Source organism: Monodelphis domestica, chromosome 1 (genome assembly GCF_027887165.1).
Source record: "Monodelphis domestica isolate mMonDom1 chromosome 1, mMonDom1.pri, whole genome shotgun sequence".
Lineage (NCBI taxonomy): Eukaryota > Metazoa > Chordata > Mammalia > Didelphimorphia > Didelphidae > Monodelphis > Monodelphis domestica.
In genome coordinates, this window is record NC_077227.1 from 327,190,287 (window position 1) to 327,215,210 (window position 24,924).

The 24,924-nt window shown below is 40.7% G+C and overlaps 1 protein-coding gene across 4 annotated transcripts in view; it reads left to right on the plus strand.

Annotated features, from left to right (window-relative positions):
* BCL11B (BCL11 transcription factor B) overlaps positions 1 to 23,780 on the plus strand; it is a 140,877-nt gene extending 117,097 nt beyond the window's left edge. For all 4 annotated transcript variants that reach the window (XM_007473605.3, XM_007473607.3, XM_007473606.3 and 1 more), the window contains one exon: positions 16,839 to 23,780. In XM_007473605.3, coding sequence (XP_007473667.2) covers positions 16,839 to 18,850 — 2,012 coding nt within the window. In that variant the 3' untranslated portion in view covers positions 18,851 to 23,780. The remainder of the gene's footprint in view (positions 1 to 16,838) is intronic.
* Positions 23,781 to 24,924: the final 1,144 nt, after the last annotated feature.

Here is a 24,924-nt window from a genome sequence, read left to right on the forward strand (position 1 = left end):
GCCATCTGCGTCGGACCAAAATCCCCTGGGGAAGCGCTAAAATATTCTGAATAAACTCAGCCCGGGTTCTTATTGAGAGTAAAATACCATTTGTGGCACGTCGTATTGATTCGTCTTAATTGCGGTGCAGAAAAGAACATTCACTCGCTGATGACTTTTGTACTCGGTGACAAGTCGGCTGGAGTTATTCTAACGCAGTTGGTTAACCTGAACAGACTGTCGCACTGCTCCGGGAAGGAGCAAGCCTTATCTACAGCCTCCTCCACTGCCGCCGCGCCGCTTCCTGCAGCCTCCGTCCTCGCCCTCTCAGCATCCCTCCTCTTCATCCCATGCATCCCCTCCCCCTTATTTCTTTCCCCGGGGGCGAGGTGGGGCTGGGGGGAAGAGAAGGGGCGGGGCGAGGAAAAAGTGACCTGGGCAGGGACATTTTCCTTGCTGGCTGCTTCCTTCCCTCTCAAGCCCTTTCCCTTTTTGCTGCCCCTTCAAAGACATCTGACCGGCGCTCCTCTAGGGGAGGGAGCCTCGGAGCAGCCCGCCCTTGAGGACCCATTCCCAGAGTCACTAGTGAGGGAGATTTACCGGGGAGGTTTTTGCTCCAAACAAAAACAGGACCCAGAGGTGTTGGCTGGGCAGGCAGCCGGCGTGATACGGTTAACTTTGCGAGCGGCCAAGATGCCACACACCTTAGGAGAACGTGCCCGGTAGAAAGCACCAAAGATAAATAGATTTCCTGGAGGAAAATGCTTTGATGCTCCGCGCGATGCAAAGTCCAGTTTCTACCCTATAATTGCCTATCATTAGACACAATTTAAATATTCAAACATCCTCCACAAACCTTAGCCTAGCATGTTTTTATTACAAATTCAGAACAAGGGAATAACCTTTAACTTCAGAGACAAATGAAACAAATTTACAAGTGCACGTCTGCTGTTTTCTTGTGTTTTATAAATCCCTGCGGACCTGAACACTTTTGCTATAACGCCACTCAGAACAATATACATATATTACTGCTTGTTTGTAGTGCTTCCGTAATGAGTCCCCTTTGTATTAGATAACCTATATAATTCAGCATCGAAGCTCTCCATAACGTCAATTATCTCCTCATAGCTAAATGTACATTCTATTAAAATGAGATTTACAGCCCTTACAATACTTCTTAGGGTGGAACAGGGAGATTTTGTGGATTTAAAGAAGCAGGACTGTTAAGAATTAAAGCAAAAAGGGTATTTCATCAATTAACCAAGATGAGGTACCTGCCTTGCTTCTTTAGGAGACAGTTCAAATAAAGCACCTTGCAGAGCCTATACACACAGGGGTATACCATCTCCTCCACCCCCAAGGAAATCTGCCCTTTGATTATTTAATAATTCATTCTAAAATTTCCCATCAAATTAAAAAATAACTAGACTTTAAAATTTTTAAATACTATTTCATTGAATTCTCAAGAAAACTCTGTGGGGTAGGGCTTCTTATTAAACCCATTTTACAGATGAGGAAACTGAGGCAGACAGGTGATAGGTGATTTACCCAGGGCCACACAGCTAGTAAACTCTGGATTTGAACTCAGGTCCTCCCAACTCCAGGTTCAGTACAGTATCCACCCCCCCTCCCTCACCCCCCCCCCCTTAGTAGGAACACAGTTGCCTTCTTTACTAAATTTCCATCTCTGGAATTCTAGTGTTATATCAGAAGGTAGCATCTTAGGGGCATGTGGACCCTGTTGAAAAAATATTGGCCTATTTTTAAGAAAACAGATTTTAAGAGGATGGGTTCAGCTCCTGTTTCTATAGCACAGCTGGTGCAGAAGAATGCTGGACTTTGAGTCAGGAAGGCCTGGGTTCAGATGCTGTTTCTGATACCAGCTGTGTGACCACAGACAAGTGGTCTTAACCACTGAACCTTCTGAACGTCAGTTTCCTCATCACTACTGAAAAATTATAATATCTATAGGATCCAATGTAGGGTTGTGGAATCGAGGAAAATCTCTGGATCAATCACATAGTGTAAGTGCCAGTGATGATTATAGCATTTTGTGATTTACACAGGGCTTCCTTCACAACAACTGAGCGTCAAAGGTAATGAAAAATTTAGGAAGCTGCGACTTGGAGAAGCCATAGCTAGCATCATAGTAGCAGCTGGTGGCACAGGGGACGGAACTCAGTTCTGACCTCAGACACTGACTAGTTGTTTGACCCTGGGCAAACCACTTCACTTCTGTTGGTCTCAGTTTCCTTGATTGTAAAATGGGGATAACAATAGCAGCTACCTCCCAAAGGTGTTTTAAGGAGCAAATGAGCTAATAATTGTAGAAGTAATTTGCACAGGACCTGGCACAGAGCAGGCACTAAATTAATAAATGCACATCCCCTCTCCCATTAGACCTAGAAAGAAGTCAGCTGATTAACCCTCATTTTAGATAAAAGACCCGCGTCCTGGAGATGTTAAATGACATGGCACAAGTCATATACGTCATGAGTAGCAGAGTCAGGAGTGGAATGCAGGGTCAGTTTTTCCCCCAATCAACGGTCCTTTCTCTAGCATCATACTAAGGGGGATTGCCCACAGCCACTTGTTTCAAGCAGCTAATAAGTTTAAGAGCTGTTACTTAGACCTAGAACTTCTGATTCCTAAGCCAGGATTCTTCTTTCTGCCATTTCACCTATCTCAGCAAGGACTGGCATTGCTTCCAGAGCATCTGAGAGGAAAAAATCCCCAGTCTTGTAAGACTGTGCAGGGCTTTTCATGAGTTCTACAAATGGGATGCTACATTGTAGGGTCTGTGTGAGGTCTTTTTATCCTGGTAAGAAAACAAACAAACCTTTTCAACTTGTGGTAAGGCGCCTGACTTTGCCTAAGATTTCTACTTCCTCTTTAGGTCAAGGTTGTAATGCTTCACTAGCCCACCGCTAACCTGTCTTACTTCAGCAGAAAGTGATTTCACAGGCTGGAAGTGTTTAGATGACAAACGTGTGGAATTAATTGAAACTCTTGTCACCGAGAGGGTAATTTAGAAGGCAGCTCATATGTTATCGATTCTTCAATATTGAATTTTTTTCACTCTCTTACTTCCGTTTGACCCCTCCCCACGCTCTATTTTATACTTCTCTGGGGTTTTATAGTCTGACATCAGTTAGCAAAGCATAGGTCAGATCTGGGATAAAAAAACTCCTAAGTGGTCACTCAGTATACTGTATTCAGTATTCGGTATACTGTATTAAACTGTGAATACCATGAGAGCAGAGCCAGGCCTCATCTACACTTTGTATCTGCCCCAGGCCCTACTATAGGGCATTGCACACAGTAGGCACTTCCTACAATTTTGTTGAGCTGCTTCATAGAACTGGAAGGAACTTTTGAGATCATTTTACAGTTGAAGAAATTACAGTTCGGGGACTTCAAGTGATCTGTTTAAAGTCGAACAAGCATTAAGTAAATAGCGGATCCAATCCCAAACTCTGATTCTACTACAATGTGCCAAATTGAGAATTGAAATGAGTGGGATTGAATTGATGGAATTTACATCCTATTTTATGTTATGACGTATGAGTGGGCCCTCAGATGGGACTTAGAGATGTAGCCTATGCCCCTAAGGATACCTTAAATAAAGTCCATCATCAATATTACATTTAATAACATTAATATGGAATATTGATACAAGGTAAATGTCAAGCTAGGACTTGGACTAAGTTGTTAAATGACTTCTTTTTTTAAAAATAGTTTTCTTGATTTCCTGGGTAAAAGGGATGAAAATTCTCCTTATCCTGGGAATCAGAATGGAGAAGAATACAGGATATTATGTTGCTATTAGAAATTTTAGCAAGATGGAAGGGGAACCAGTTGCTTTTATACTTTTGTCTTGGAAAATCAGGGTTCTGTTTTCACTGAAGTCCCATCTACAGCAGAATGGAGGAAACCCTACTCAGTCAACAAACATTTACTAAGTACCTACTATGTGCCAGGCACTGTGCTAAGTGCTGGGCATTCAAAGAATGGATATTTTGCACCAGTCAAGAATAAATCATGGAGAGAGGACTGCAAAAATGAGCCCAGCTGGCAGTCCTTGCCTGGGAGAAGGCCCCTTAGCCTGTAGTAGCAAGAGTATTAAAGATTAAACTTGGCGCAGACCACCTTTCATTTTGTTTATCATTATAGGGATTTACCTTTAAAAAACACTTTCTTTAAAATAATCTACCACCCAGTGATATTATATGGAGAGAGAGAGAGAGAGAGAGAGAGAGAGAGAGAGAGAGAGAGAGAGAGAGAGAGAGAGAGAGAGAGAGAGAGAGGTCATGTTAAATATTGTTACCCTTCTATATAGATGAAGGAGGCCGAGCCTCTGAGAGGGACTTTTCCAGCATAACATAGTAAATGATAGAGCCAGGACTTGAAGTCCAACTGATTTTAACATTATACCACACTAATAGGACTGGAGAATCTTCTCAACAGCCTTCATTTTCCTCCTTCATCTTACCCACTAATAGGGATAGGGCAGGACCTGTGATTTTATTATTTGAGAATTCTCAAGTAAAGAAATCTCTTCTACAAAGGCAAGTTGGTCCCACCTCAATAACTTATAGCCTTAGAGAGTTGCCCAGAACCTCAAAAGGTTAAGGAATTTACACAGGGTTAGATGAGATAGGACCAGAGTTTCCTGGCTTTAAAGGCAAATCTCTATCCACTATGATGCACAGTCTTTTCACTAAATTCAAACTTGAGGACCATTTATAATTAGGCAATGATTATTTGCTCTACAAAAAGAATCACCCACAGGCTTCCCTTAAAATGGAGAGCTTCCCTTAATGAAACCTCAGTTTCTTCATTTATAGAATATTAGCATTGGATTACATGATTTCTAGGGTTCCAACAAGCTCCAGCGTTTTATGTTAAAAAACATTTTTTTAAGATCTCTTCCAGATTTGACATTGTAGTTCTATGGCTGATTATAAGGACCCACCTAACTTTGATGTTGATGTACTCTGATGTATTGGAATCCAGGAGAAACCTGCATTCAGATTTCACTTTTGATAACTTTACTAGCTTTGTGGGCAAGACCACTTAATCTATCTAAGCCTTAGTTTCTGTTTGAAATGGAGTTAGTTAATAAGGCGCTGAATTTTTGTGATAATTGAATGATATATGTAAAAGAATTTACAAATGTCAACTGTTTTATTATTAGAATTCGAAAGCTCCTTCAAGTCCTAAGATTCTGTTTTCTTATGTGAATGTATTCTTTCATTCATTCAATATTTTCAAAGCATCTACTACACACAAGATCCTGTGTTTTGCCCTTTGAAGGATTAAAAAAAAATGAAAAAGAGACAGTCTCTGCCCTAAAAAAGCTGGCACTCTAGTAGAGAACATAGACAAATAATTATAATAGATTGTAGATCATAAGTGCGTGAGAGAGATAAACATAGTGTCATGAGTCTAAGAAGAAAAAGATCATTTTGATTAGATTGCCCACATTATTGACACAGAGAAGAACTTCTACAAAAAAGGATGACCTACTAGCATAGGGAACAGAGTCCTAAGTATATTTGGAACCTCCCCAAACTTGATAGTTTATTTTGGGGGAAAATATTCATGCTTAATCTCTTAGCCTAAATTAACTCTTTGCAAAGTTAAAAAGCAGTATTTACCCAGGTCCCATGCAACACTAGGATAAATTCATGATTGTAAAATGCTATGGAAACATAAAGCCCTCTATGGTGCTATTTGTTAAAACATCAGGAAGGTCACTTAGTAAAGACAACAAAGCTTCTTTGCCTTTACTCCTGAATTCAAGTCAGTATGTGGTGAAGATAGCCCTAGACTATTTTTTCAGAAGTTGTTAGGTTCACGTCCCAGTTTGTGAGACCTTGAGTAAGTCCCTTCCTGTTTCTGAGCCTTGGTTTCCTCAAGTGTAAGATGAGGATAATCATATGACCTACACCATCCGTTTGTTACGAATGAAGTGCTTTGAGAGTTGTAAAGTGCCATAGAATATGTACCTGGCTGTCATTCTCACCAGCTGGCTAATTTTATTTCACCAGGGATGCTACAAAGATCAAATAAAGCACAGGCCCTCACCTAATGCTCTGATTCAGAATAGAATTCAACAAGAGAAGCACCAACAAAGAGGGCCATAAGAACTGATGGAAGGAGAGCATTTCTAGCAGGAGGCATCACTGAAATGGTGCTCCCTGAGCTGGGCCTTGGAGGAAGATTTCAACTGGTGAAAATGGGAGGGAGGAACTTTCTATGCATAAAGGGAGACAGCCTGAGCAAAAGTTGGAGGTAGAAAAGCATGGACCAAGGTGGGAGAACAAGGAATAGGCCCGTTTGAATGAGGTACTGGATGTATGGAGGGAATAATGGAAAATTAAGCTAGGACCGGAATGGAAAGCAATGACTGTCAGGCAAAGGAATTTTTTGTACATGGATGATTTCGTGGATAGCAGAAATTTAAGTGTCTTTGTTTACCAACTTTTTTTTAGTTCGGGTATTTCAGCTGTGTCCAACTCTTTAAGATTCTCCAGTTCGTTTCATTTTACAGATGAGGAAACTGAGGCAGATAGGGTTAAGCAATTTGCCCAGAGACACACAGCTAGGAAGTATCTGAGGCTTGATTTGAACTGAGCTCCTCCTGACTCCAGGCCTGGAGCTCTATCCATTGTGCCATCTAGCTGCCCTTTTTACCACTGTTATGGGATATTAAAGTTGGACCAAGCAGGCTCACCTGAAGTCACAAGTAAGTTAGCAACAAAGATGGGATTTGTTAAACCTCCTGACTTCTATCCTAGTACTCTTTATGTGATACCACACTGTTTGTCTCTGCTTTTCCTCTAGTCATAGGGTCACTGAAGCTAGCATTCACTGTGAGCACTGGGTAACCATATGCTGGAACGAGCCCTCTCACTCTCCTTTCTACGTTCTCCTGTGAAGCTCTAGACTGCTATCTTTATTCCTTAAGGTCCCCATGAACAATGCGGGTGCCTCTTCATTTCTTCCTCTATTCACTCTAGTAGAGGGGAAATTGGGGGTGCAGGAGCAGCTTACTTTGATTAGAATTTAATTTAATTACAATCTCTTAGGCTCTTAATATGTGCCAGGCACTAGGCTTATTGCTTGGGTTACAATGACAAATACCTTCCTTCAAGGGACTTATAATCTATTTAGGGGGAACTAACATATATACAATAAATGCGTTACAAAGTAGAATGTGATAGGGGGAAAGGAGAGAGCCAGATACACCACTCTAAAACTGTTTGTAGAATGGACAGACTCCCCAGACAGGATTGTCATTCAGTATTTCTTGTCAGTGCTCAGCAGTGTAGTAGCTAGTTCTATGAAAAGGAGTCTTCTTAACAGGAATCGGTTCCTCCTTAGGATTTCAGGGGTTCTAAAACACAAAGACTGTTGGTGGCAAGTTAATTATCAGATGGCAGATGTTGAAAATTAGTCATCTTGGTGAACGTGACTCCAGAAAGGAGATAGGAGGCCGTGGCCCAGGAAATAGCAAAACAAGACTCAGAGCTGATGTTAGATGTAAGAACCTTCATCTTCCCCCAGGAAGAGTAGAGGGAAGAAGAAGATAAGAAAGGCCCATACCTTTTGGCAGACACCATTGGCAAAATGAAGTTGGTCCCTTCTCTGGGACAGAGTTCCATAGCCTTTCTATCAAAAATTATCTTAAATTTCCAATCCTTCCTAGACAATGTGAATGGTGAAGCCTCATGGAGTTGATTGAATTGAATCTTAAAGAAAAGTGCTGCTTGTCATCCCCCTGAGATGGCTCTGGAGAGTTTGGTACTTCTAAAAAGCCACCATTTTATCATTCCCTCTGTAGTGCCCAGTTCGGTATTGACCTTTTTATTGAGAGCAAATTCACTTCTAAATTTCAGAGAGACAGAGAGATGTATATAAAAATGGCTAGAACTAAGAAATAGGATCATAACATCATTGATCTGTGTTCTATGGACTTGAAACCAAACTTTTCTATTAGCATAGCTATATAGGAAAGCTCTGAATGTTTATGGGGATTTCTTTTCCTTAGTTCCCCATTCCTTCCTTTCCTCCACACTTTTCAGCCATCTCTCCTGCTGTCTCCCTTTTGCTTTAGCGAGTGTCTATTCCCTATAATTTCAAACATACCTCCTGGACCCACAACTCTGCTTTCCATCCCTCTTACTCTGACCTCTCCCATTCTTCTGGAATGTTCTCTTTCCTCTTCCTGTCCAGATCTGACCCATTCAATTCTTACCTCTTCTAGGAAGTTGTTCTGTACATTGCTCCTACTCAAAGTTATATCTCTCTTTTGTCTCTTTTTTTAAAAGACAAATTTGTTTATTTTTAACTTTCATTTTTTAAAAACTTTGAGTTCTCTCCTTCATGCCCTTCCTCTACCCACTGAAAAGGAAGAAATGTGAGATCAGTTATACATGCAAGACACATTTGCATATTCTTTATCTCTTTTTAACTCATAACTTATACCACTTATCTGGCCCTATATCATACAGTGTCTTCTATTATTGATTTTCTCAACTTTATATGAAAGGAAATGTGTGTATGTATACATACACCATTCAAACTAAGAATCTGCAAACTACTGCCTGAGGACCAAATCCAACTTGTGACCAAGGAGTGAATAATGGTTTTTTACATTTGTAAATACAATAAAACCTCCATTCTAGATTGTAAACTCCCTGAGGGTGGAAATATTATCTACTTTCTTCTCTCACTTCCTCAACTCCTATCATATTACATTATATGTAAAATAGCTTTTCAATGAATGTTTGTAGAAAGATAATACAGTGATTAATATCCATGGAATTGGAATAGAAAAATAACTAGCAGATTGCTCCCTCAGTTTTGACTGAACCTAGATCCTTTTTGGAAAAGTTAAATATATTTATGAAAATTCATTTATTTATGAGAACTCATGGGAATAATAATGATAGCTCACTTTTCTATAATGCTTCTAGGCTTATACAGTATTCTCTTCAGAATAACCCTATGATTTAGGCTGCAGAAGTATTATTAAGAATAAGAATTCACCTTTCTATAACATTGTTTCATAGCCCTTTGGAAGTACATGAGGCAAATATTATAATCCCTATTTTGCAGATGGCCTAACTGTTCAGCAAACACTTATTAAACACCTTTCAATGAGGCACTGGGCTAGGTAATATGAACCCTATGAGAAAAACAAAATAGCCTTTAATGAGCTTACATTTGGTGGGGGAACATGGGGCAATTACCATCTGAATTTCCATGGTACCTTAAAGGATTTTAGGGATCCCTCCTGTGGCTGAATGCGTATGCAGGGTTTCTCAAAATTCTTAATGCAGTTTTAAGCCTTATTTGCCTGAAGACTTATTAGCTTTTAATTTAACTTTAATTTAAGCCTTATTAGCTTAAAACTGCACTAAGAATTTTGGGACATGCTATATGTGTTGTCTCCCCTAATTTTATAAGCTTCTTAAGATCAGAGGCCATCCTGGCTTTTCGGTATATATCCCCAGCATTTAGCATAGTACTTGACATGTAACAAATACTTAATAAAGACTTTTTCACCCATTCACTATAACAGGTAATACACAGATTAATATATAATTGTAAATTATATATTATAAATTATACATATAATAATAAGATCATTGGAGGAGCAAAAGAGTGCCTTCAAGAGAAAGATTGAGCACGGTCTTCATATAGGAGTGGTCTCTGAGCTGAACTTTGAATGAAGATTCTAGGAGGCAGAAGCCAGGAGTAGGAGAGCATTTAGGAATGGGAACAGCCTGTGTGAGGGAAGGAACACAGATGAGAGATGGAATGCAGAGTTCAAGGAATGGCCAGAACCTAGTGTTTGGCCAGAACCTAAAATGAGGAAAGAGGAGTAGTGGACAGAAAGGTTGGTTGGAGCCTAATGGAATAGGGATATCCATCTACTATCCATCTGCTTTCTAGTCCTTGTCCCGTTCTGAAGCTATAATATCAGGCTGAGGTTCAACTCAAGTGCCATCTGATTTTCCCAGATTAATATTTTCTTCCATTCTTTTGAAATCATTTTGTATATATTTTCTGTAGAATAGACTATCAACCGTTAGAGGGTAGGCACTGATTTTGTTTTTTCAGCCCCAGCATTTAGCATTGTAACTTGGTAGGTTCTTCAGTAAGCTCTTGAGACAATTGAATTCCTGGGACACAGTCTGTCCCTTAAATAAAAGGCTGGTCTGCATGAGAATGGCCTGTATATTGTGTAGTTGGGAAGAATGTTTCCAAGTGGTTTCTTTTCAGCAGATGATCTGTTGAGAGTAAGAGAGGTGACAAAGGCCATTGGGTGGCATCTCTGGGTGTAGTGACAGCTGCCTAACACTCAAAGGGCTCATTTCAGAAGTTATAACAGGATTCTTCTAGACATCCTGATCCTGTCAACCCCTGTGTGTCTCATTCCTCCATTCCCTATAAAACACTAAATCTTTATCTGTCTTGAATGCCCTTAGCTGGTCTTGTGAGAACACTCGTTAACCAGTGCTTTCAATTATGGGATTTTAATTTAATAATAATTCAGTTAAAGGTGTGTTTTTTATTGAGCATCAAGGATACCTTTATTGGTATTATTAGAGTAACTAGCATAATAAGGAGGAATAATTGTTTAAATGCTCATTAAAAATGGAGTGGCTTTGAGAAAGTAGCATTGGGCTGGGGGGAGGGATGGCTGTAGGAAGTAGACCAATGAATATCTGCTCCTGACAGGGACTTGTAAAGGGAACTTTTAAGTCTGCCGATTTCCCTGTGGTTGGAAATTTGGAAGCTATAGGTAGAGGCTGCCCTAACATTCCTTCAAGGTTTTACTGCTGCTCTAGCTGCCTCAGAAGACATGAATAACCAAAAGATTGCTTGGAGTTTACAGCTACAACTCTTGAATGGATCATGGTTTTCCAAGTTTCAGCATTTGTGGGAAGGGTCAAGGGAATCTCCTTGGGCTAATAAAATGAAGAAAAATGCCTAGGGCACTCTAGGATGGGAGAAGACAGAATATCATCATGGGAAGGGAATTTAGTAATCATGTAGTCCAAGTCCCAAGTATGATTTCCCAGAGGAAGAAAGTGAGACCAAGAGAAGGGGGAGGGACTTAACTAAGACCATCCAAGTCATTCCCATTCACCAGTAGAATATGGAAATTAAGCAGCTAGTAGCAAAGATATTAGAAAGAAAATCCCTTCCCCCAACACAAGTTTTGTTCTCATCCTGTACTGACTTCTTTCCATCTTTTTCTCCTTCTGAAGTTCTCTCCATTTTTAAAGCTCAAATGCTGCCTCCTCAATGAAGCGTGCGAGAATCTGTCTCCCTCCCCTAGGCTTTGCAGGTGTTGCCTGTATCTCTGTGAAACCAGTCATCACTGTTTTGTGGTTATCTCCATCATCTGCCTTCTTATCAGATTGCACACTCCATGAGGGCAAGGACCTATCTCATCACAACTTTGTATCTCTCACTGCATAGCACAAAGTTCTATGCACAGCCAGTGGTTGATACGTGTACATGATAGAATTCCTGCTACTGGAGTGTCTGAGACTAGGGGAACTTGAGTCCTGACTTCCAAGCAGATTGGGTATCCATGCTAAGTCCAATACCAATATGGTGAGCTCTTGATGGGGCTGGGAGTATAGTGCTGCCCTGGGAGAATAAAAATGGAATGGATCAGAACTGGCGTGCCATTCAGCAATGGGGACTAGGTCCATTGTGGGGTCTGGCCTTGGGGAGATAGGGAGACACAATCTTTTTTCTTAATAAAAAATAAAAGGAAAAAGATAGTGGTAAGGGAAAGCTATCAGTACACAGATCATTGCAAAGGTCCTAGTTTGGCAGAAAAGATTCAGGGCCACTAAGCCTTATTTTCTTGACTATACCCAGACTCCCTCTTACACTGTCCATCTCTGATTAGCAGATTTAGCTTCCCAGTTTTTACATTTTAGTCAAAAATGGTGAACTTTGCTTATTGGAACCAGTTTTGGAAATGGCGATTTGATTTTTGCAAATCTATGAATTCAACTTAGTGAAGCAACCTGAGAAAGTTTTTTGGGCAGCCACATGTCTGCAGAATTATACTCTGACCTTGGGGCTTAGGAGAACTAAAATGTTTTATTAACTGAGCCCTGTGACAACTTCTAATAATTCTTCCAACAAGCCAAACCTCAGTCTACTGCAACTAGCCCACCTTTATATTTATTTGATAGAATCTAAGCTCTCTGAGAGTAGATTCTTTTTTTTTTTTTACTTTGCCTTGCCAAGCTTAGCTCTTAGTAGGCCCTTTATAAATGCTTGATTGCTTGTTTGGGAGAGAGAGAGTATAATGGAAAACTCTGCTTCAGTGACTGAAAAAAAAGTAGACATTTCTAAGGCATTTCTGGGTATTTAGGGCAGGATTTGACTTTGTTTTGTACAGTCATTAAAAAATAAGCCCATAATTGGCTTGTCAATCAGAATAAAACCCAGGCAGTTACAGCATGGGAAACAGTCCAGGTCTAGGAAAGCCTGAATTTTGCTCTACCAAGGGGTAGTGCCCATAGCTGTTTTTCCAAGGTGCCCCTTGGGAGAGGGAGCCATGGAGGAGAGTGGCAGAGAGGGGGCATCTAGAAACCAGCTTCCTGGGGGCCTTTGACTGAAGAAGAGTTCTAGAGAGTTGGCATACTACATTATTAAAGAGAAGGCTTACTTTTGAGCAATACATGACTGTTCATGGGCATGTTTAAAATATTTAGCAAGTTTTAGAATATAAAAATGTTCGTAGTGAATCTTCAAAGACTTTCTGACATTGTTCTCTTCTTAAAAGTGAGCATCTACACTGCTTAAGGCAATTTCTGGGCAAGATAACCATGAAGTGATAATATGGAAATGAACATTTTATTAAAAAAAAGAAGAGGAGGGGAAGAGGAGAGAGGGGAGTCTAAAGAGCCTTTGAGGGCTGTGAAAGTTTTTTCTTTTTATTTTTTAAATGAAGTTGTCAGATCTTTGATAGCTGAGTGGCCTGCAGTGAGTGGCTGCTATTTGTGAAGGGGGTCTTCAGAAGCAGTGGGTTTAGGGGCAAAGAAGTGACAAAGACAGAAGGTCTAACATTGGCCCTGTAAAGATAGATAGCTCAGAAATCTGATTTCATTGATTAAAAACAAACAAACAAAAAAAACCCCGCTTTCCTCAAGCTCACAGTGGATTTCAGACAAAGCTGTTTGCTTCAGAGTGTCTCATGAAGGAAAAGTTTTCAAGTTGGGAGGTGGGGGGAGAGAGGAAGGCTCTGAGCCCTTCAAAACAAGTGGTTACAAGCCCTCTCACCAGCTGCCATTTTGAGGCTAATTTTTTAATCAGCCATTTCAACTTCAGATTGGCCTTAGTCCCCAGCCTTCCGGGGAATTCTACATGTTCTTATAATTTAGACATTCCTCATGGGGACAGACCTTTAGTAAAATGCTTGGCAGCCTGGGGGAGTGGGTGGGGTGGGGGACTGGGTGAGGAAGGAGGAGGGGGGGGTGACAAGCGCCAAGGAGTGTCATCTGACTTAAGAAAAATGAAGAAATAGAACAACTGCCTATAATAAATCGATTAATTAGAGTGGTTAAAATGAAGGTGAAGGAGGCAGGACCCTCTTTAATTTGAAGATATATGACCTTGTAAGATGCTGCCTGTCATCTGTCATATTAACTCTCACTTCAGAAGGGTCTTTATTAAGCTCTGCTCCCAGGTAAGCTGAGGTAAAAATGTACTGTTCCCGAAACGAAAAAATAAATCAGCTGCTGGCAGGAACGTTCTCTACTTCAGCCCTGCTTCGCTGATTCCTGTCACTTTTTATACTGTCTGTGCAGGGCGTGCACTGGGAGAGATATGGGTGTTTTCAAAGATTACCATGGTAGGTCTCTGGACGTCTTGGGGGATGGGGTTTGCACTCCAACCCACACCCAGAAGCCCACAAATCTGCTCTTGTGAGTTAGGTCGTGAGAGGCAATGGATGTTTTTCTAGTCTTCAAATAGATTAACTGTTAGGATATGAATTACATGGGCATGTTGGGGAAGAAGCCCAGCCCAAAGTGCTTGACATAAGCTATTTTGAAAGATTAATTATAAAAATTGAGGCTTAACTACTTTAAGTTATAATCTGCCTTCCCACCGCCCCCCCCCCCCAAAAGGGAAGCAGTTCTCTAATGAAATACCTGATATTTCATGGTGACATGGTATAGAAGTGATTCTGGATTCTCCAAGGCTGGCAGGGGCATGCAGACACTGGCAGGCCTGTGAGTCTAGGCCAGTGATAGGTGACCCTCACCTCTGTTGGCTAAACTGAGACCATGAAGGCCATCCACATGTATATAGAAACACCACCAAAGAGCTGTGAACTGGGTGGATGGGGGGAAGCGTCATGATGGACTCTCAAATCTTTGAAGTCTTAAAATTTGGAAGCATGACAGTAGATACTTAATTTTTCCAAGTTCAGGCAGTTTATTGCTATCAGATTTACTGTCCCTCCCATTGTTGGTCAGTCATTTCAGTTGTGTACAACACTTTTGGACCCCATTTGGGGTTTTCTTATCAGATTCTGGAGTGGTTTGCCATTTCCTTCTCCACATCATTTTTACAAATGAGGAAACTAAGGAAAACAGGGTTAAGTGCCTTGCCCAGAGCCACACAGCAAGTAAGTGGCTGAGGCCAGAAAATGAATCTTCCTGATTCAAGGCCCCTCCCATTACCTCCCCTAATATATATATATATATTCTTCTAAGACTTTTCAAGGTATAGCTGTCTACAATTTCTAGCTGGTATTTGAGGGTGAGCTCTTTGCCAATGCCCCCTCAGTTTTCAGATTTTCAGAGAAGGAACCATGTGATGACAGCAGTCAAGCCGTATTGGTGTCAATCATGGGCTCCTTTTTTTTTAAAATTTTTTTTAATGCTGCATTCTGGCTTCAGGGTGCTTAGTCCCTCTGAGTCATACAGTTTTAAAGACAGTTTCAAAAGTACAGTTTATGTGCCTAATAAACATACTGCTACAGGGTGCTTGAAAGACAGGTTTCTATACAACTTGAGTCTTCCAACCTTATTTATTTATAGATTAACTCATTCTCCTCTCCCCCACCCCTAATTCCACTTTCATTTCTGAAATACAGTCAAGGGTGGTTGATTTCAAAAAGAGAATTGTGGGTTGTTACTGTCCCTGCCTCCTGGCTGTGCTTTCCAAGCTTTCTTCTATTCCTCTTAAATAGGTAAGAGTAATTAACATGTATATTTTGTTCCTGTTCAACTGAGTCCACCATGCATTGAGTTTAAAAAACAACAAAACACCCTTAAGAAAATGGAGTGGATTGGGGTAAAGATAAAAAAGAGACTTTGGAGGTCATGCCATCTCCCATTTCTGAAACACTTTAAGGATTATAAGATATTTTCTCACAATGATGACAGATTTATACTTATCCCCATTATAGAGGAGGAAACTGAGACTTAGGTGAAACAGACTTGCTGAGGGTGACACACCTAGTAAATGTCAGAGTTAGGATCCAAGACCAGTTCTCTACTTCTTACAGTCATCTGATGAATACAAGCATTCTCTAAGAGCTTATCAGGAGCCACTGGAAATATACATACAAAAAAGAAAATAAATCTCAACTTCTCCATTTGATCAAGGAAGAGAATAATGTACATGTGTCTATATAGAATAAATATACTCAAGATGGTTAGAGAAGGGAGAACACTAGCAGTAGTGGGGGGAGGGGGGAAGGTTAGGTAATCAGGAGATCAGATATGTCTACTTTGACCAAGCCTACTTTTGAATGAAATGGTTAGAGTATGTCTGGGATGAGAGGTATGTCTTTTTATTTTAAGTTAGCAAACATGATGACAGAAACCAAGGCCTTTCCACACCTGTCTTTTTTCTCTAATGCATAGTAAGAGTTACAGGCTAAAACTGATGAGTTTTATCCTCAGGTTGAAGAGGGATCAGAAAGACAAATAGTAAATGAAATTTGCAACTTCAATTCTTGTGGCTGCCTGACAGGCAGATGAAGGCACTGAACATTCTTGACCTGGTTCAACCAGTGGCCATAAATATCTCTTGGTGATGTTACCAAACAGAGCAAATTTCCAACAAAGCAACATTTGTTACAGTTCATTACAAGTGCCCTGTCAGATTTGATTATCAGCTATTCGTTTGCACACTCACTTGATGTTTTGGCAGAGGAAATATGATGGAAAAAAAAAAAGAGAGAGATTTCCTATAGGGACATTTTTTCTAAGAGTTCTCAGACTTTGATGGCGGCAAAATTCCAGTGTATCCTTAGTATCATTTTAGGGTGTCGTCTGAATGAACTCTGGTGAATAAAGATGCAGCATTAAATATAGATATACCCCCAAACTATAGACCCATAACAGAAAGTCATTTTTCTAGGGAAGTTCCTTGAAGCAAATATTGCTTAATTAGGTACATGTGATTGGTGTAGTTTCTATAAACCTTTACAGAGTGAAATATTTAGAGAAGGGGCCATCTAGTCTAATCCCTTAATTTTACTGATGAAGAAACTGAGGCCCAGAGGTATTCAATTACTTACCCAAGGTCACCTAGACATGAAGGGCAGATGGATTTTACTGCCATTTAATAAGAAATGTTTTCAATGGGATAGGTCAAGTGTAGGCCATGGGCCTTCCCAACAGTGGCTTCTTCATTTCTACTAGGAATCTTAAGTCTTCTTGTGTAATTTATTGAATTTTCATTTAACAGATACTTGGGGAGGGGGGTAGTTGCAAGGAAAATATTATATGGATGATGGTACTTAGGTTCTCTGTATGATTTTTGAGTGTTCTTTCTGCTTTCTTTTTTAACAGGTAAAGATGAGCCTTCAAGCTATATTTGCACAACATGCAAGCAACCTTTTAACAGCGCCTGGTTCTTGCTTCAACATGCCCAAAACACACATGGATTCCGCATCTATTTGGAAACAAGCCCTTCAAACAGTTCCCTTACTCCACGGATCACCATCCCTCCTCCTCTGGGACCAGAGGCTGTTGCACAGTCCCCGCTGATGAACTTCCTCGGAGATAACAACCCTTTTAGTCTCTTACGAATGACAGGCCCCATCCTGCGTGACCACCCCGGCTTTGGCGAGGGCCGGCTCCCCAACACTCCCCCACTTTTCAGCCCACCGCCCCGTCACCATCTGGACCCACATCGCCTTAGTGCCGAAGAAATGGGGTTAGTTGCCCAGCATCCCAGTGCCTTTGACAGAGTCATGCGTTTGAACCCCATGGCAATCGATTCGCCAGCGATGGATTTCTCCAGGAGGCTCCGAGAGCTGGCGGGAAACAACTCGACCCCTCCTCCAGTCTCACCAAACCGCAGCAACCCTATGCATCGCTTATTGAACCCCTTTCAGCCAAGCCCTAAATCACCTTTTTTGAGTACCCCGCCACTGCCCCCCATGCCTCCTAGCAGTACTACCCCTCCCCAACCTCAGGCGAAGAGTAAATCCTGTGAATTCTGTGGGAAAACGTTCAAGTTTCAGAGTAATCTCATTGTCCATCGCCGTAGTCACACGGGAGAGAAGCCCTACAAGTGTCAGCTCTGCGACCACGCTTGCTCCCAGGCCAGTAAACTGAAGCGTCATATGAAAACACATATGCACAAAGCCGGCTCCATGACAGGCAGGTCAGATGACGGACTCTCTACCACCAGTTCTCCAGAGCCAGGCACCAGTGAGCTTACTGGGGAGGGGCTGAAATCCAGCGAGGCTGACTTCAGGAATGAGAGCGATCCCTCCCTAGGCCACGACAATGAAGAAGAGGAAGAGGAGGAGGAGGAGGAAGAGGAATTGGAGAATGAGAGCCGGCCGGAGTCAAGTTTCAGCATGGATTCGGAGCTAAGCCGCAACCGAGAGAATGGTTCCAAGTCACTACCAGACGAAAAGTCCCTCGTTCTTGGAAAAGTGATCGAGAATGTCAGCCTCGGTGCCATCCAGCAATACAACGACATGTTGGCTGAGAAACAGAAGAGGAGCAGCTTCATGAAAAGGAGCTCAGATCAGCGAGACCTTTGTTCTCGAGACCTGTGTCAGAGAGACACCGGAGATGAAGACTCCGTGGCTGGAGAGCTTGACCGTACGGAGGAAGGGACGGTCAACGGAAGAAGCTTTGGTCCTGGTGAGCCCTTCCCGGGCCTCTTCCCCAGGAAGCCGACACCTATTACGAGTCCCAGTTTAAACAATTCATCCAAGAGGATAAAGATAGAAAAGGACTTGGACTTGCCACCAGCAACCATCATTCCTTCAGAAAATGTTTACTCGCAGTGGCTGGTGGGATACGCGGCCTCGAGACACTTCATGAAGGATCCATTTCTCGGGTTCACAGATTCGCGACAGTCGCCCTTCGCCACTTCTTCGGAGCACTCCTCAGAGAATGGGAGCCTGCGTTTCTCCACCCCACCTGGGGACATGTTGGATGGAGGCCTCTCAGGACGCAGTGGGACAGCCAGTGGAGGCAGTACCCCCCACATAAGTGGGCCGGGGCCTGGCCGACCGAGCTCCAAGGAAGGGCGCCGCAGCGACACGTGTGAGTACTGTGGCAAGGTTTTTAAGAACTGCAGCAACTTGACGGTCCACCGTCGGAGCCACACAGGAGAAAGGCCTTACAAATGTGAGCTCTGCAACTACGCATGCGCCCAGAGCAGTAAGCTAACCCGCCATATGAAAACCCATGGCCAGATAGGGAAAGAGGTCTACCGGTGTGATATTTGCCAGATGCCATTCAGCGTTTATAGCACCCTGGAAAAACACATGAAAAAGTGGCATGGAGAACATTTGCTGACAAACGATGTGAAAATAGAGCAGGCGGAAAGAAGCTAAAGGCCCCCATACCCCCTCTCTTCCCTCATCTCCCCCTCCCCCCAGCATCCCCTTCCCTCCTCATTCCCAACTGGGTTAAATCAGGGGTCTAGGTAACATTTAATTTGTACAGTTTAACTATTGCCAACTGAGAAAATGCTGACTTAATTTTGCCTCCATAAACATAACTTAGCATAACTATGGTAGGTGCCAGGAAATGGCACTCAAATTTAACCTGTGTCTACAAAGTTCTATTAAACCTGAGGGTTGATTAAGGCAGTAAAAATTGTGGAGCCTTTTAACTGTGCAATAATTTCTGTATTTATTGGGTTTTTGTAATTTTTTTTGGCATGTGCAGGTACTTTTTTATTATTATTCTTTCTGTTTCAATTTCTTTTCAAATTTTGTTGGGTATCTCTTATTAATTTTACCCAGTAGTAGCCTGAGATTACTTGCATTGTAGGGAAGAAGCATATCTTTTAAATTATAATTTTTGGGCCGCTGCTTTTTTGAAATTTAAGCTACGCATGTGTAATTTCTTGTGAAGAAGCCGACACTTAAATAACTTTTAAATAACTTTCAAAGTTTTTTTTTTTCCTCCCCCCACCCCCAAGTCACACACTTACACACAAAAAAAAAGAAAGAAAAAAGGCAAGCAAGTGGGGTGGCAAGGGGAGTACAGCGGATAACAATCTTTAAAATTGTAGCACTTTCTTTCGGAATTGGATCTGAAATGTAGCACTGATGAAGTCATGTGTGATTGAGGCCTTTTTTTTTTTTCAAAGTTTTTAACATTAAAGTTTTTGTAACTGGAAAAAAAAAAAGACAAAACATAATCAGCCCCACAAAATTGTCCCCATGAGACCAAGCAGGTTTTGTTTAAAGGCAGCCATGGTCAATAGCATCCTTCAGTTGTGCATTATTAGCAGATAAGGTGACTGCATTGGACTGTTGGGGATGCTCTGAAATACAGAGTTCATGTTACTCGTCTTAGAATAGCCATCCAGTTAAGGTAGGAGGACCACCTAGATGTGATGAGAGTGTTCCTGTACTCACATGGAAGGAAAGAAATAGGCTATCTCCTTTCTGTAGTGTAGAGCTACTGAAATCATTAATTAGTTAGATACTTCTTTAAGGGCTAACTGTTAGCTTCTAAATCAGGAAAGAGTCAAGTATGAGCTGATTTGAAGAAACTAGGGTTATCTCTTTTAATGCACAATGGTGCTATTTTGAAGGAGAGAAAACATGAAAAATTTCTGTTCTTTTGGTCAGAATAGTGGTGGAAAAATTAGGATTAAAAGTACCTGACCTCTCCCTTCCCGTTTTTTTTTCTCCTTATCCCATTAGGACAAATGAACGGTACTGAAACCAGAACAGTTAAGGTTAGACATTTTAATTATGTTGACCTGCACTTTAAAACTTTTGTTTGCATTTAAATTAAATGGCTTCTAAACAAGAAATTACAGCATATTTTACTTGGCCCAGAGGTGGGTTAAACTGTAAGGGGACAGCTGAGAGATTAAGTGTCAGTGTTGCTAAGCATGGCATTCACAATACTGGCACTATAAAGAAAAAAAAAGATAAAATAATAATTTATTGGACAGTTTTTCTACTGCCATTCAATTTGACGTGAGTGCCTTGAAAACTGATCTTCCTATTTGAGTCTCTTGAGACAAATGCAAAACTTTTTTTTTGTGAAATGAAAAGACTTTTGCAAAAGAGTAAAAACCAGAAAAGTACATTCTTTACAAACAAACATACAAAAAAAAGCCACATTTACTTTAAAAAAGAAAAAAAAATCCTGGTTGAAGATAGAGGACATGAAAAATGCCATAAGACCCAATCCAATGAAGATGTATACCCAGCACAACTTCGGACATCCATTGGCTGAATTATTCTCAGCTTGGTTTTTTTTTTCCAGGACAACGCTGCTTAGGAAATGGAATGGAGGTGACTTACTGCTGAATTTAAACTCAAGTGACACACGTTACAAGTTGTTATCGTTGAATGAAAAAACAAAAAACAAAAAACAATTCAGGAACGACGGCTAATTTTTTTTTAAAGTTAAATTTAGTGCACTCTGTCTTAAAATACGTTTACAGTATTGGATACATACAAGGGTAAAAAAAAATTGTGTGTATGTGTGTTTGAGCGATCATTTTTTTCAAAGTTTGCTTAATAGGTTATAAAAGAAATGCCGTGACGGCCATGTGTATATTGTTTTCTTTTGGTGACGGGGTTTTAGTATATATTATATATATTAAAATTTCTTGATTACTGTACAAGTGGACCAGTATTTGTAATAATGGAGAATGCCTGGGCATTTTACAAAACCAGGAGAAAAAAAAAACCCTTTTCTTTTTCCTTGAAAATGTTGCAGTAAAATTTAAATGGTGGGTCTATAAATTTGTTCTTGTCACTGTAACTGTAAAGTCTGAGTTTTAGTAAATTTTTTTCTGCCTTGGGTGTTGAATTTTTATTTCAAAAAAATGTATAGAAACTTGTATTTGGGGATTAAAAGGGGATTGCTACACCATGTAGAAAAAGTATGTAGAAAAAAGTGCTTAATATTGTTATTGCTTTGCAGAAAAAAAAATCACATTTCTGACCTGTACTTATTTTTTTCTCTCTCCCCTCCCCTCTTTTCCCCCCTCCCTCCCCACTCCAGAATGGACATTGATATTGGTTGGTTCATATGATGTAGGCACTCATTGTATTTCTATTGGAGCTTGTAATTTTTTAACTGTACGCTTGTCCTTTTAAAGGGATTTCATGTACCTTTTTGTTAGTGAATTTGGAAATAAAAAACAAAGACAAACAGGCTGCCATAATATATTTTTTAATTTGGCAGGATAAAATATTGCAAAAAAAATTTGTATGTGAAGACCTATTGTAAATGAGAAAGGGTTGTTTGACAACCTTTGAGTAAAAGAAACCAAGTGACGTTGTTAAATGCTTTTGTTCACAAATCACTTTCGTTGTCTATGTTTTTATCAGAGTTGGCCTACAAAAAGTACTGTTCCCATGGGGCTTCTCTCTCAGAGCAGCCTGGACCTTGCATCAAGGCTTCCCGGGGTCTGGCCACATCAGACTGGATGGTAATTCCCCTTTCATGTTGAGTGGAAAAATCAGTTTTTGTAAAGATGTTCAAGTAAGTAACATTCCACAAAGTGCCCCTGACCCCATTCCCCTTTCTCTGCAAATTCTAAGATGTGGAGAAAGAGAGAACTTCCTTCCCCATCTTCACCAATCACCATCTCTCCCACCCTCAAGAACAACAATTTTCAAATGACCTTTATTTACCCTTTCCAAAGAGAGCCGTGGTTTCTGCTAGACACAGGAAAAATGGTCTACCTTTGAGATGATTGAAAATTAAACTTTTGGATACAAATGGTCTGGGCCCAGATTCCCTTCTCTGTCTGAATAGGGCCTATTCCTTGTACAGGTCTTGCCAGTCTGTCTATGATCTGCTTTGCCGCTGTTCTCTCCTAATTGTACATTCCATCAATTTCTGAATGTTTGAGGGACTGGGATGAAATTTGGTGCCTTTTGATATCTCTCTTTCTCCTCCCTCCTGCTTCCTTCCACTTTCTGTGTCTGTCTGTCTGTCTGTCTGTCTCTCTCTCTGATCTCTCTCTCTGTCTGTCTGTCTCTCTCTCTTTTTCTCTCCCCCCAACTAGCTTTAAGAAGATAGAGTGGTATTTTCTTTTTGTTTGTTTTGTTTTAGTTTCTTCTCTGGGGGAATAACAGTTTTTAAGATGCAATTTCAGGAAACCACAATTTCAGGAAAAAGAAGTTAAAACCTAGCATCTTTGTGGGTAATTCCTCACCAAATACAGATAACCTTCCTCTTTTGGTGGGTGTCTGGTTGACATGCTTCTCCCCAAGCCACTTACCTTGACCTTGTTTGAAAATTTAACAAACAAATAAACAAAACTGATGCAACTTTTAGGCTTCCTCTCCAGCTGAACCCTTGAAACCCAGAAACCTACATTTCATTTGGATATACCGTTAAGTTGCCTTGGAACCCAAGCCAACCTTACGGCTGTCCCATTATCGAGATAGCTCTCACCAGCAGTTGTTCAGTGGCCTAAGAGAAGTCACCCCAAAGCCAAGAATAAGTCATCAGAAAGCACAAGGATTGTGTTTCTTACTGACTGCAGCGAAAATTGGAATTTCTTTTCCTTCTCTCAAAAAATAAATAAACAAAAAAAGCCAGTGGCCAAGCACAATGGGACGTAGCCAACATCAAGCAAGCTCCCTCGTCCTTGCTGCTGGACCTCTGAAGATTATGCTGAAGCTTACATGATCATTTTGAGGGACATCTTCCCAACTTGGAATTTGCTACTTCCTGTCTGAGGGTCTTTGGGGGGGGGGTAGGGGGAGAGGAGACTGAATTCACATAAGAGAAAGGTTAAAAAAAAAAACAGAAAAGAAAAGAAATTAGTATTTCATCCCAGTCCTGAGTGAAAGACTGTCCAAGGTTTTGTTTCTCACAGGCAAACTCATGTTTATGGTGCTCTTTGTATTTCAGAACTGCAAAGCAAAGTAACATTGGTTTCAGTTGTTTGCATTTGTACCGGCAAGGCAAAATATTTTTATTACCTTTTTCTATTACTTATTGTATGAGCTTTTGTTGTTTACTTGGAAGTTTTGTCTTTTACTACAAGTTTGGAACTATTTATTATTGCTTGGTATTTGTGCTCTGTTTAAAAAACGAGCACTTTTTTTTTATTATGGATAAAATGTTGAGATGACAGGAGGTCGTTTCAATATGGCTTAGTGAAATATTTATTGTTCCTTTTATTCTCTGTACGAGATTTTTGGCCTCTTTTCTCCCTTAACGTCACAATGTTGAGTTCAGCATGTGTCTGCCATCTCATTTGTACGCTCGTTCAAAACAGTTTGTTCCAGTTTCAAGTTATAAAAATAAATTGGACATTTAACTTGATCTCCAAACCTTGTCTTTCCTATGTCTTTTCAAGATTGATTGGCAAATTGGCCAACTTTGTATAACCATCTGAGTTTTTCTACCATTCTTCCCACTAGTTCATTAAATTAACATGTGTTGTGGGGGAAGGGGATGTTTAAATAATGGTATGAAAGGCCTACCAATATAACCTAGAGAAGGCATAATCTGAAAATCAGATTGGCTTCTAGGATCTAGAAAGGTCTAGGAAATATACTATACTTGAATTTTAGATCTGTCTCTACCTCTATGATGTTGGGCAAATCATTCATTCCTCTGAACCTCAGTCCTTTCCATAAAGTGGGATATTTGGTCTAGGTCAGTGATGGCAAACCTTTTAGAGACTGAATGCCCAAACTGCATCCCTCATGCCACATGTGAGCGCCCCACCTCTACCCCAGACAGAGAAGGGAAGAAGTGCTCCCATTGGGCTTCTGGGCAGAGGGGCGGGTCATGTGAGAAATGTCCTCAGGGGTGGTGGAGGGGAGGGGGGAGCAGTCCCCTCTGGCACACTCTGGCATGTGTGCTATAGGTTTGCCAACACCAGCCGAGAACATCTCTAAGGGTTTTATACTCTGAAGTTTTCCAACTATATGTTTCTAGCACAGCCTTTCACATAGAGATATGAGGCCCATATTTCCCATTTTTATGAATCAAATCTATTTTTATAGCTTCAAAGAAGCCTGCAATGGAGATAATGGCAGGTAGACAAAAGTAGGCCAGAAAGAAAAAAAAAAGGGAATAGAACAATTTTGTATAATTGATTAGCCTTTTAATAACAATTCTTTATATCTTGCCCAGATCTGGACCAAATACAGAGGCACCATTCAGAGGAAGGGAATAAGCATTTAAGTATTTACCAAGTGCCAGGCACATGCTAAGATAAATATCTTACTCAATCAAGAACTCTACTAGGTAAAATACTGTTAACTCCATTTTACAGTTGAGAAAACCAAGGCAAACAGGTTAAATGACTTGCCCAGGGTCATACAGCTAATAAGTATCTGAGGCTGAACTTAATTCTTCCTGTCACCAGGCCCAGCACTCTATCCATTGTGCCATTTAGCTGAAAATGACCCATCACTTAGATGGACAAAATATCTTCTCTTTTTTTGAGAGACATAGA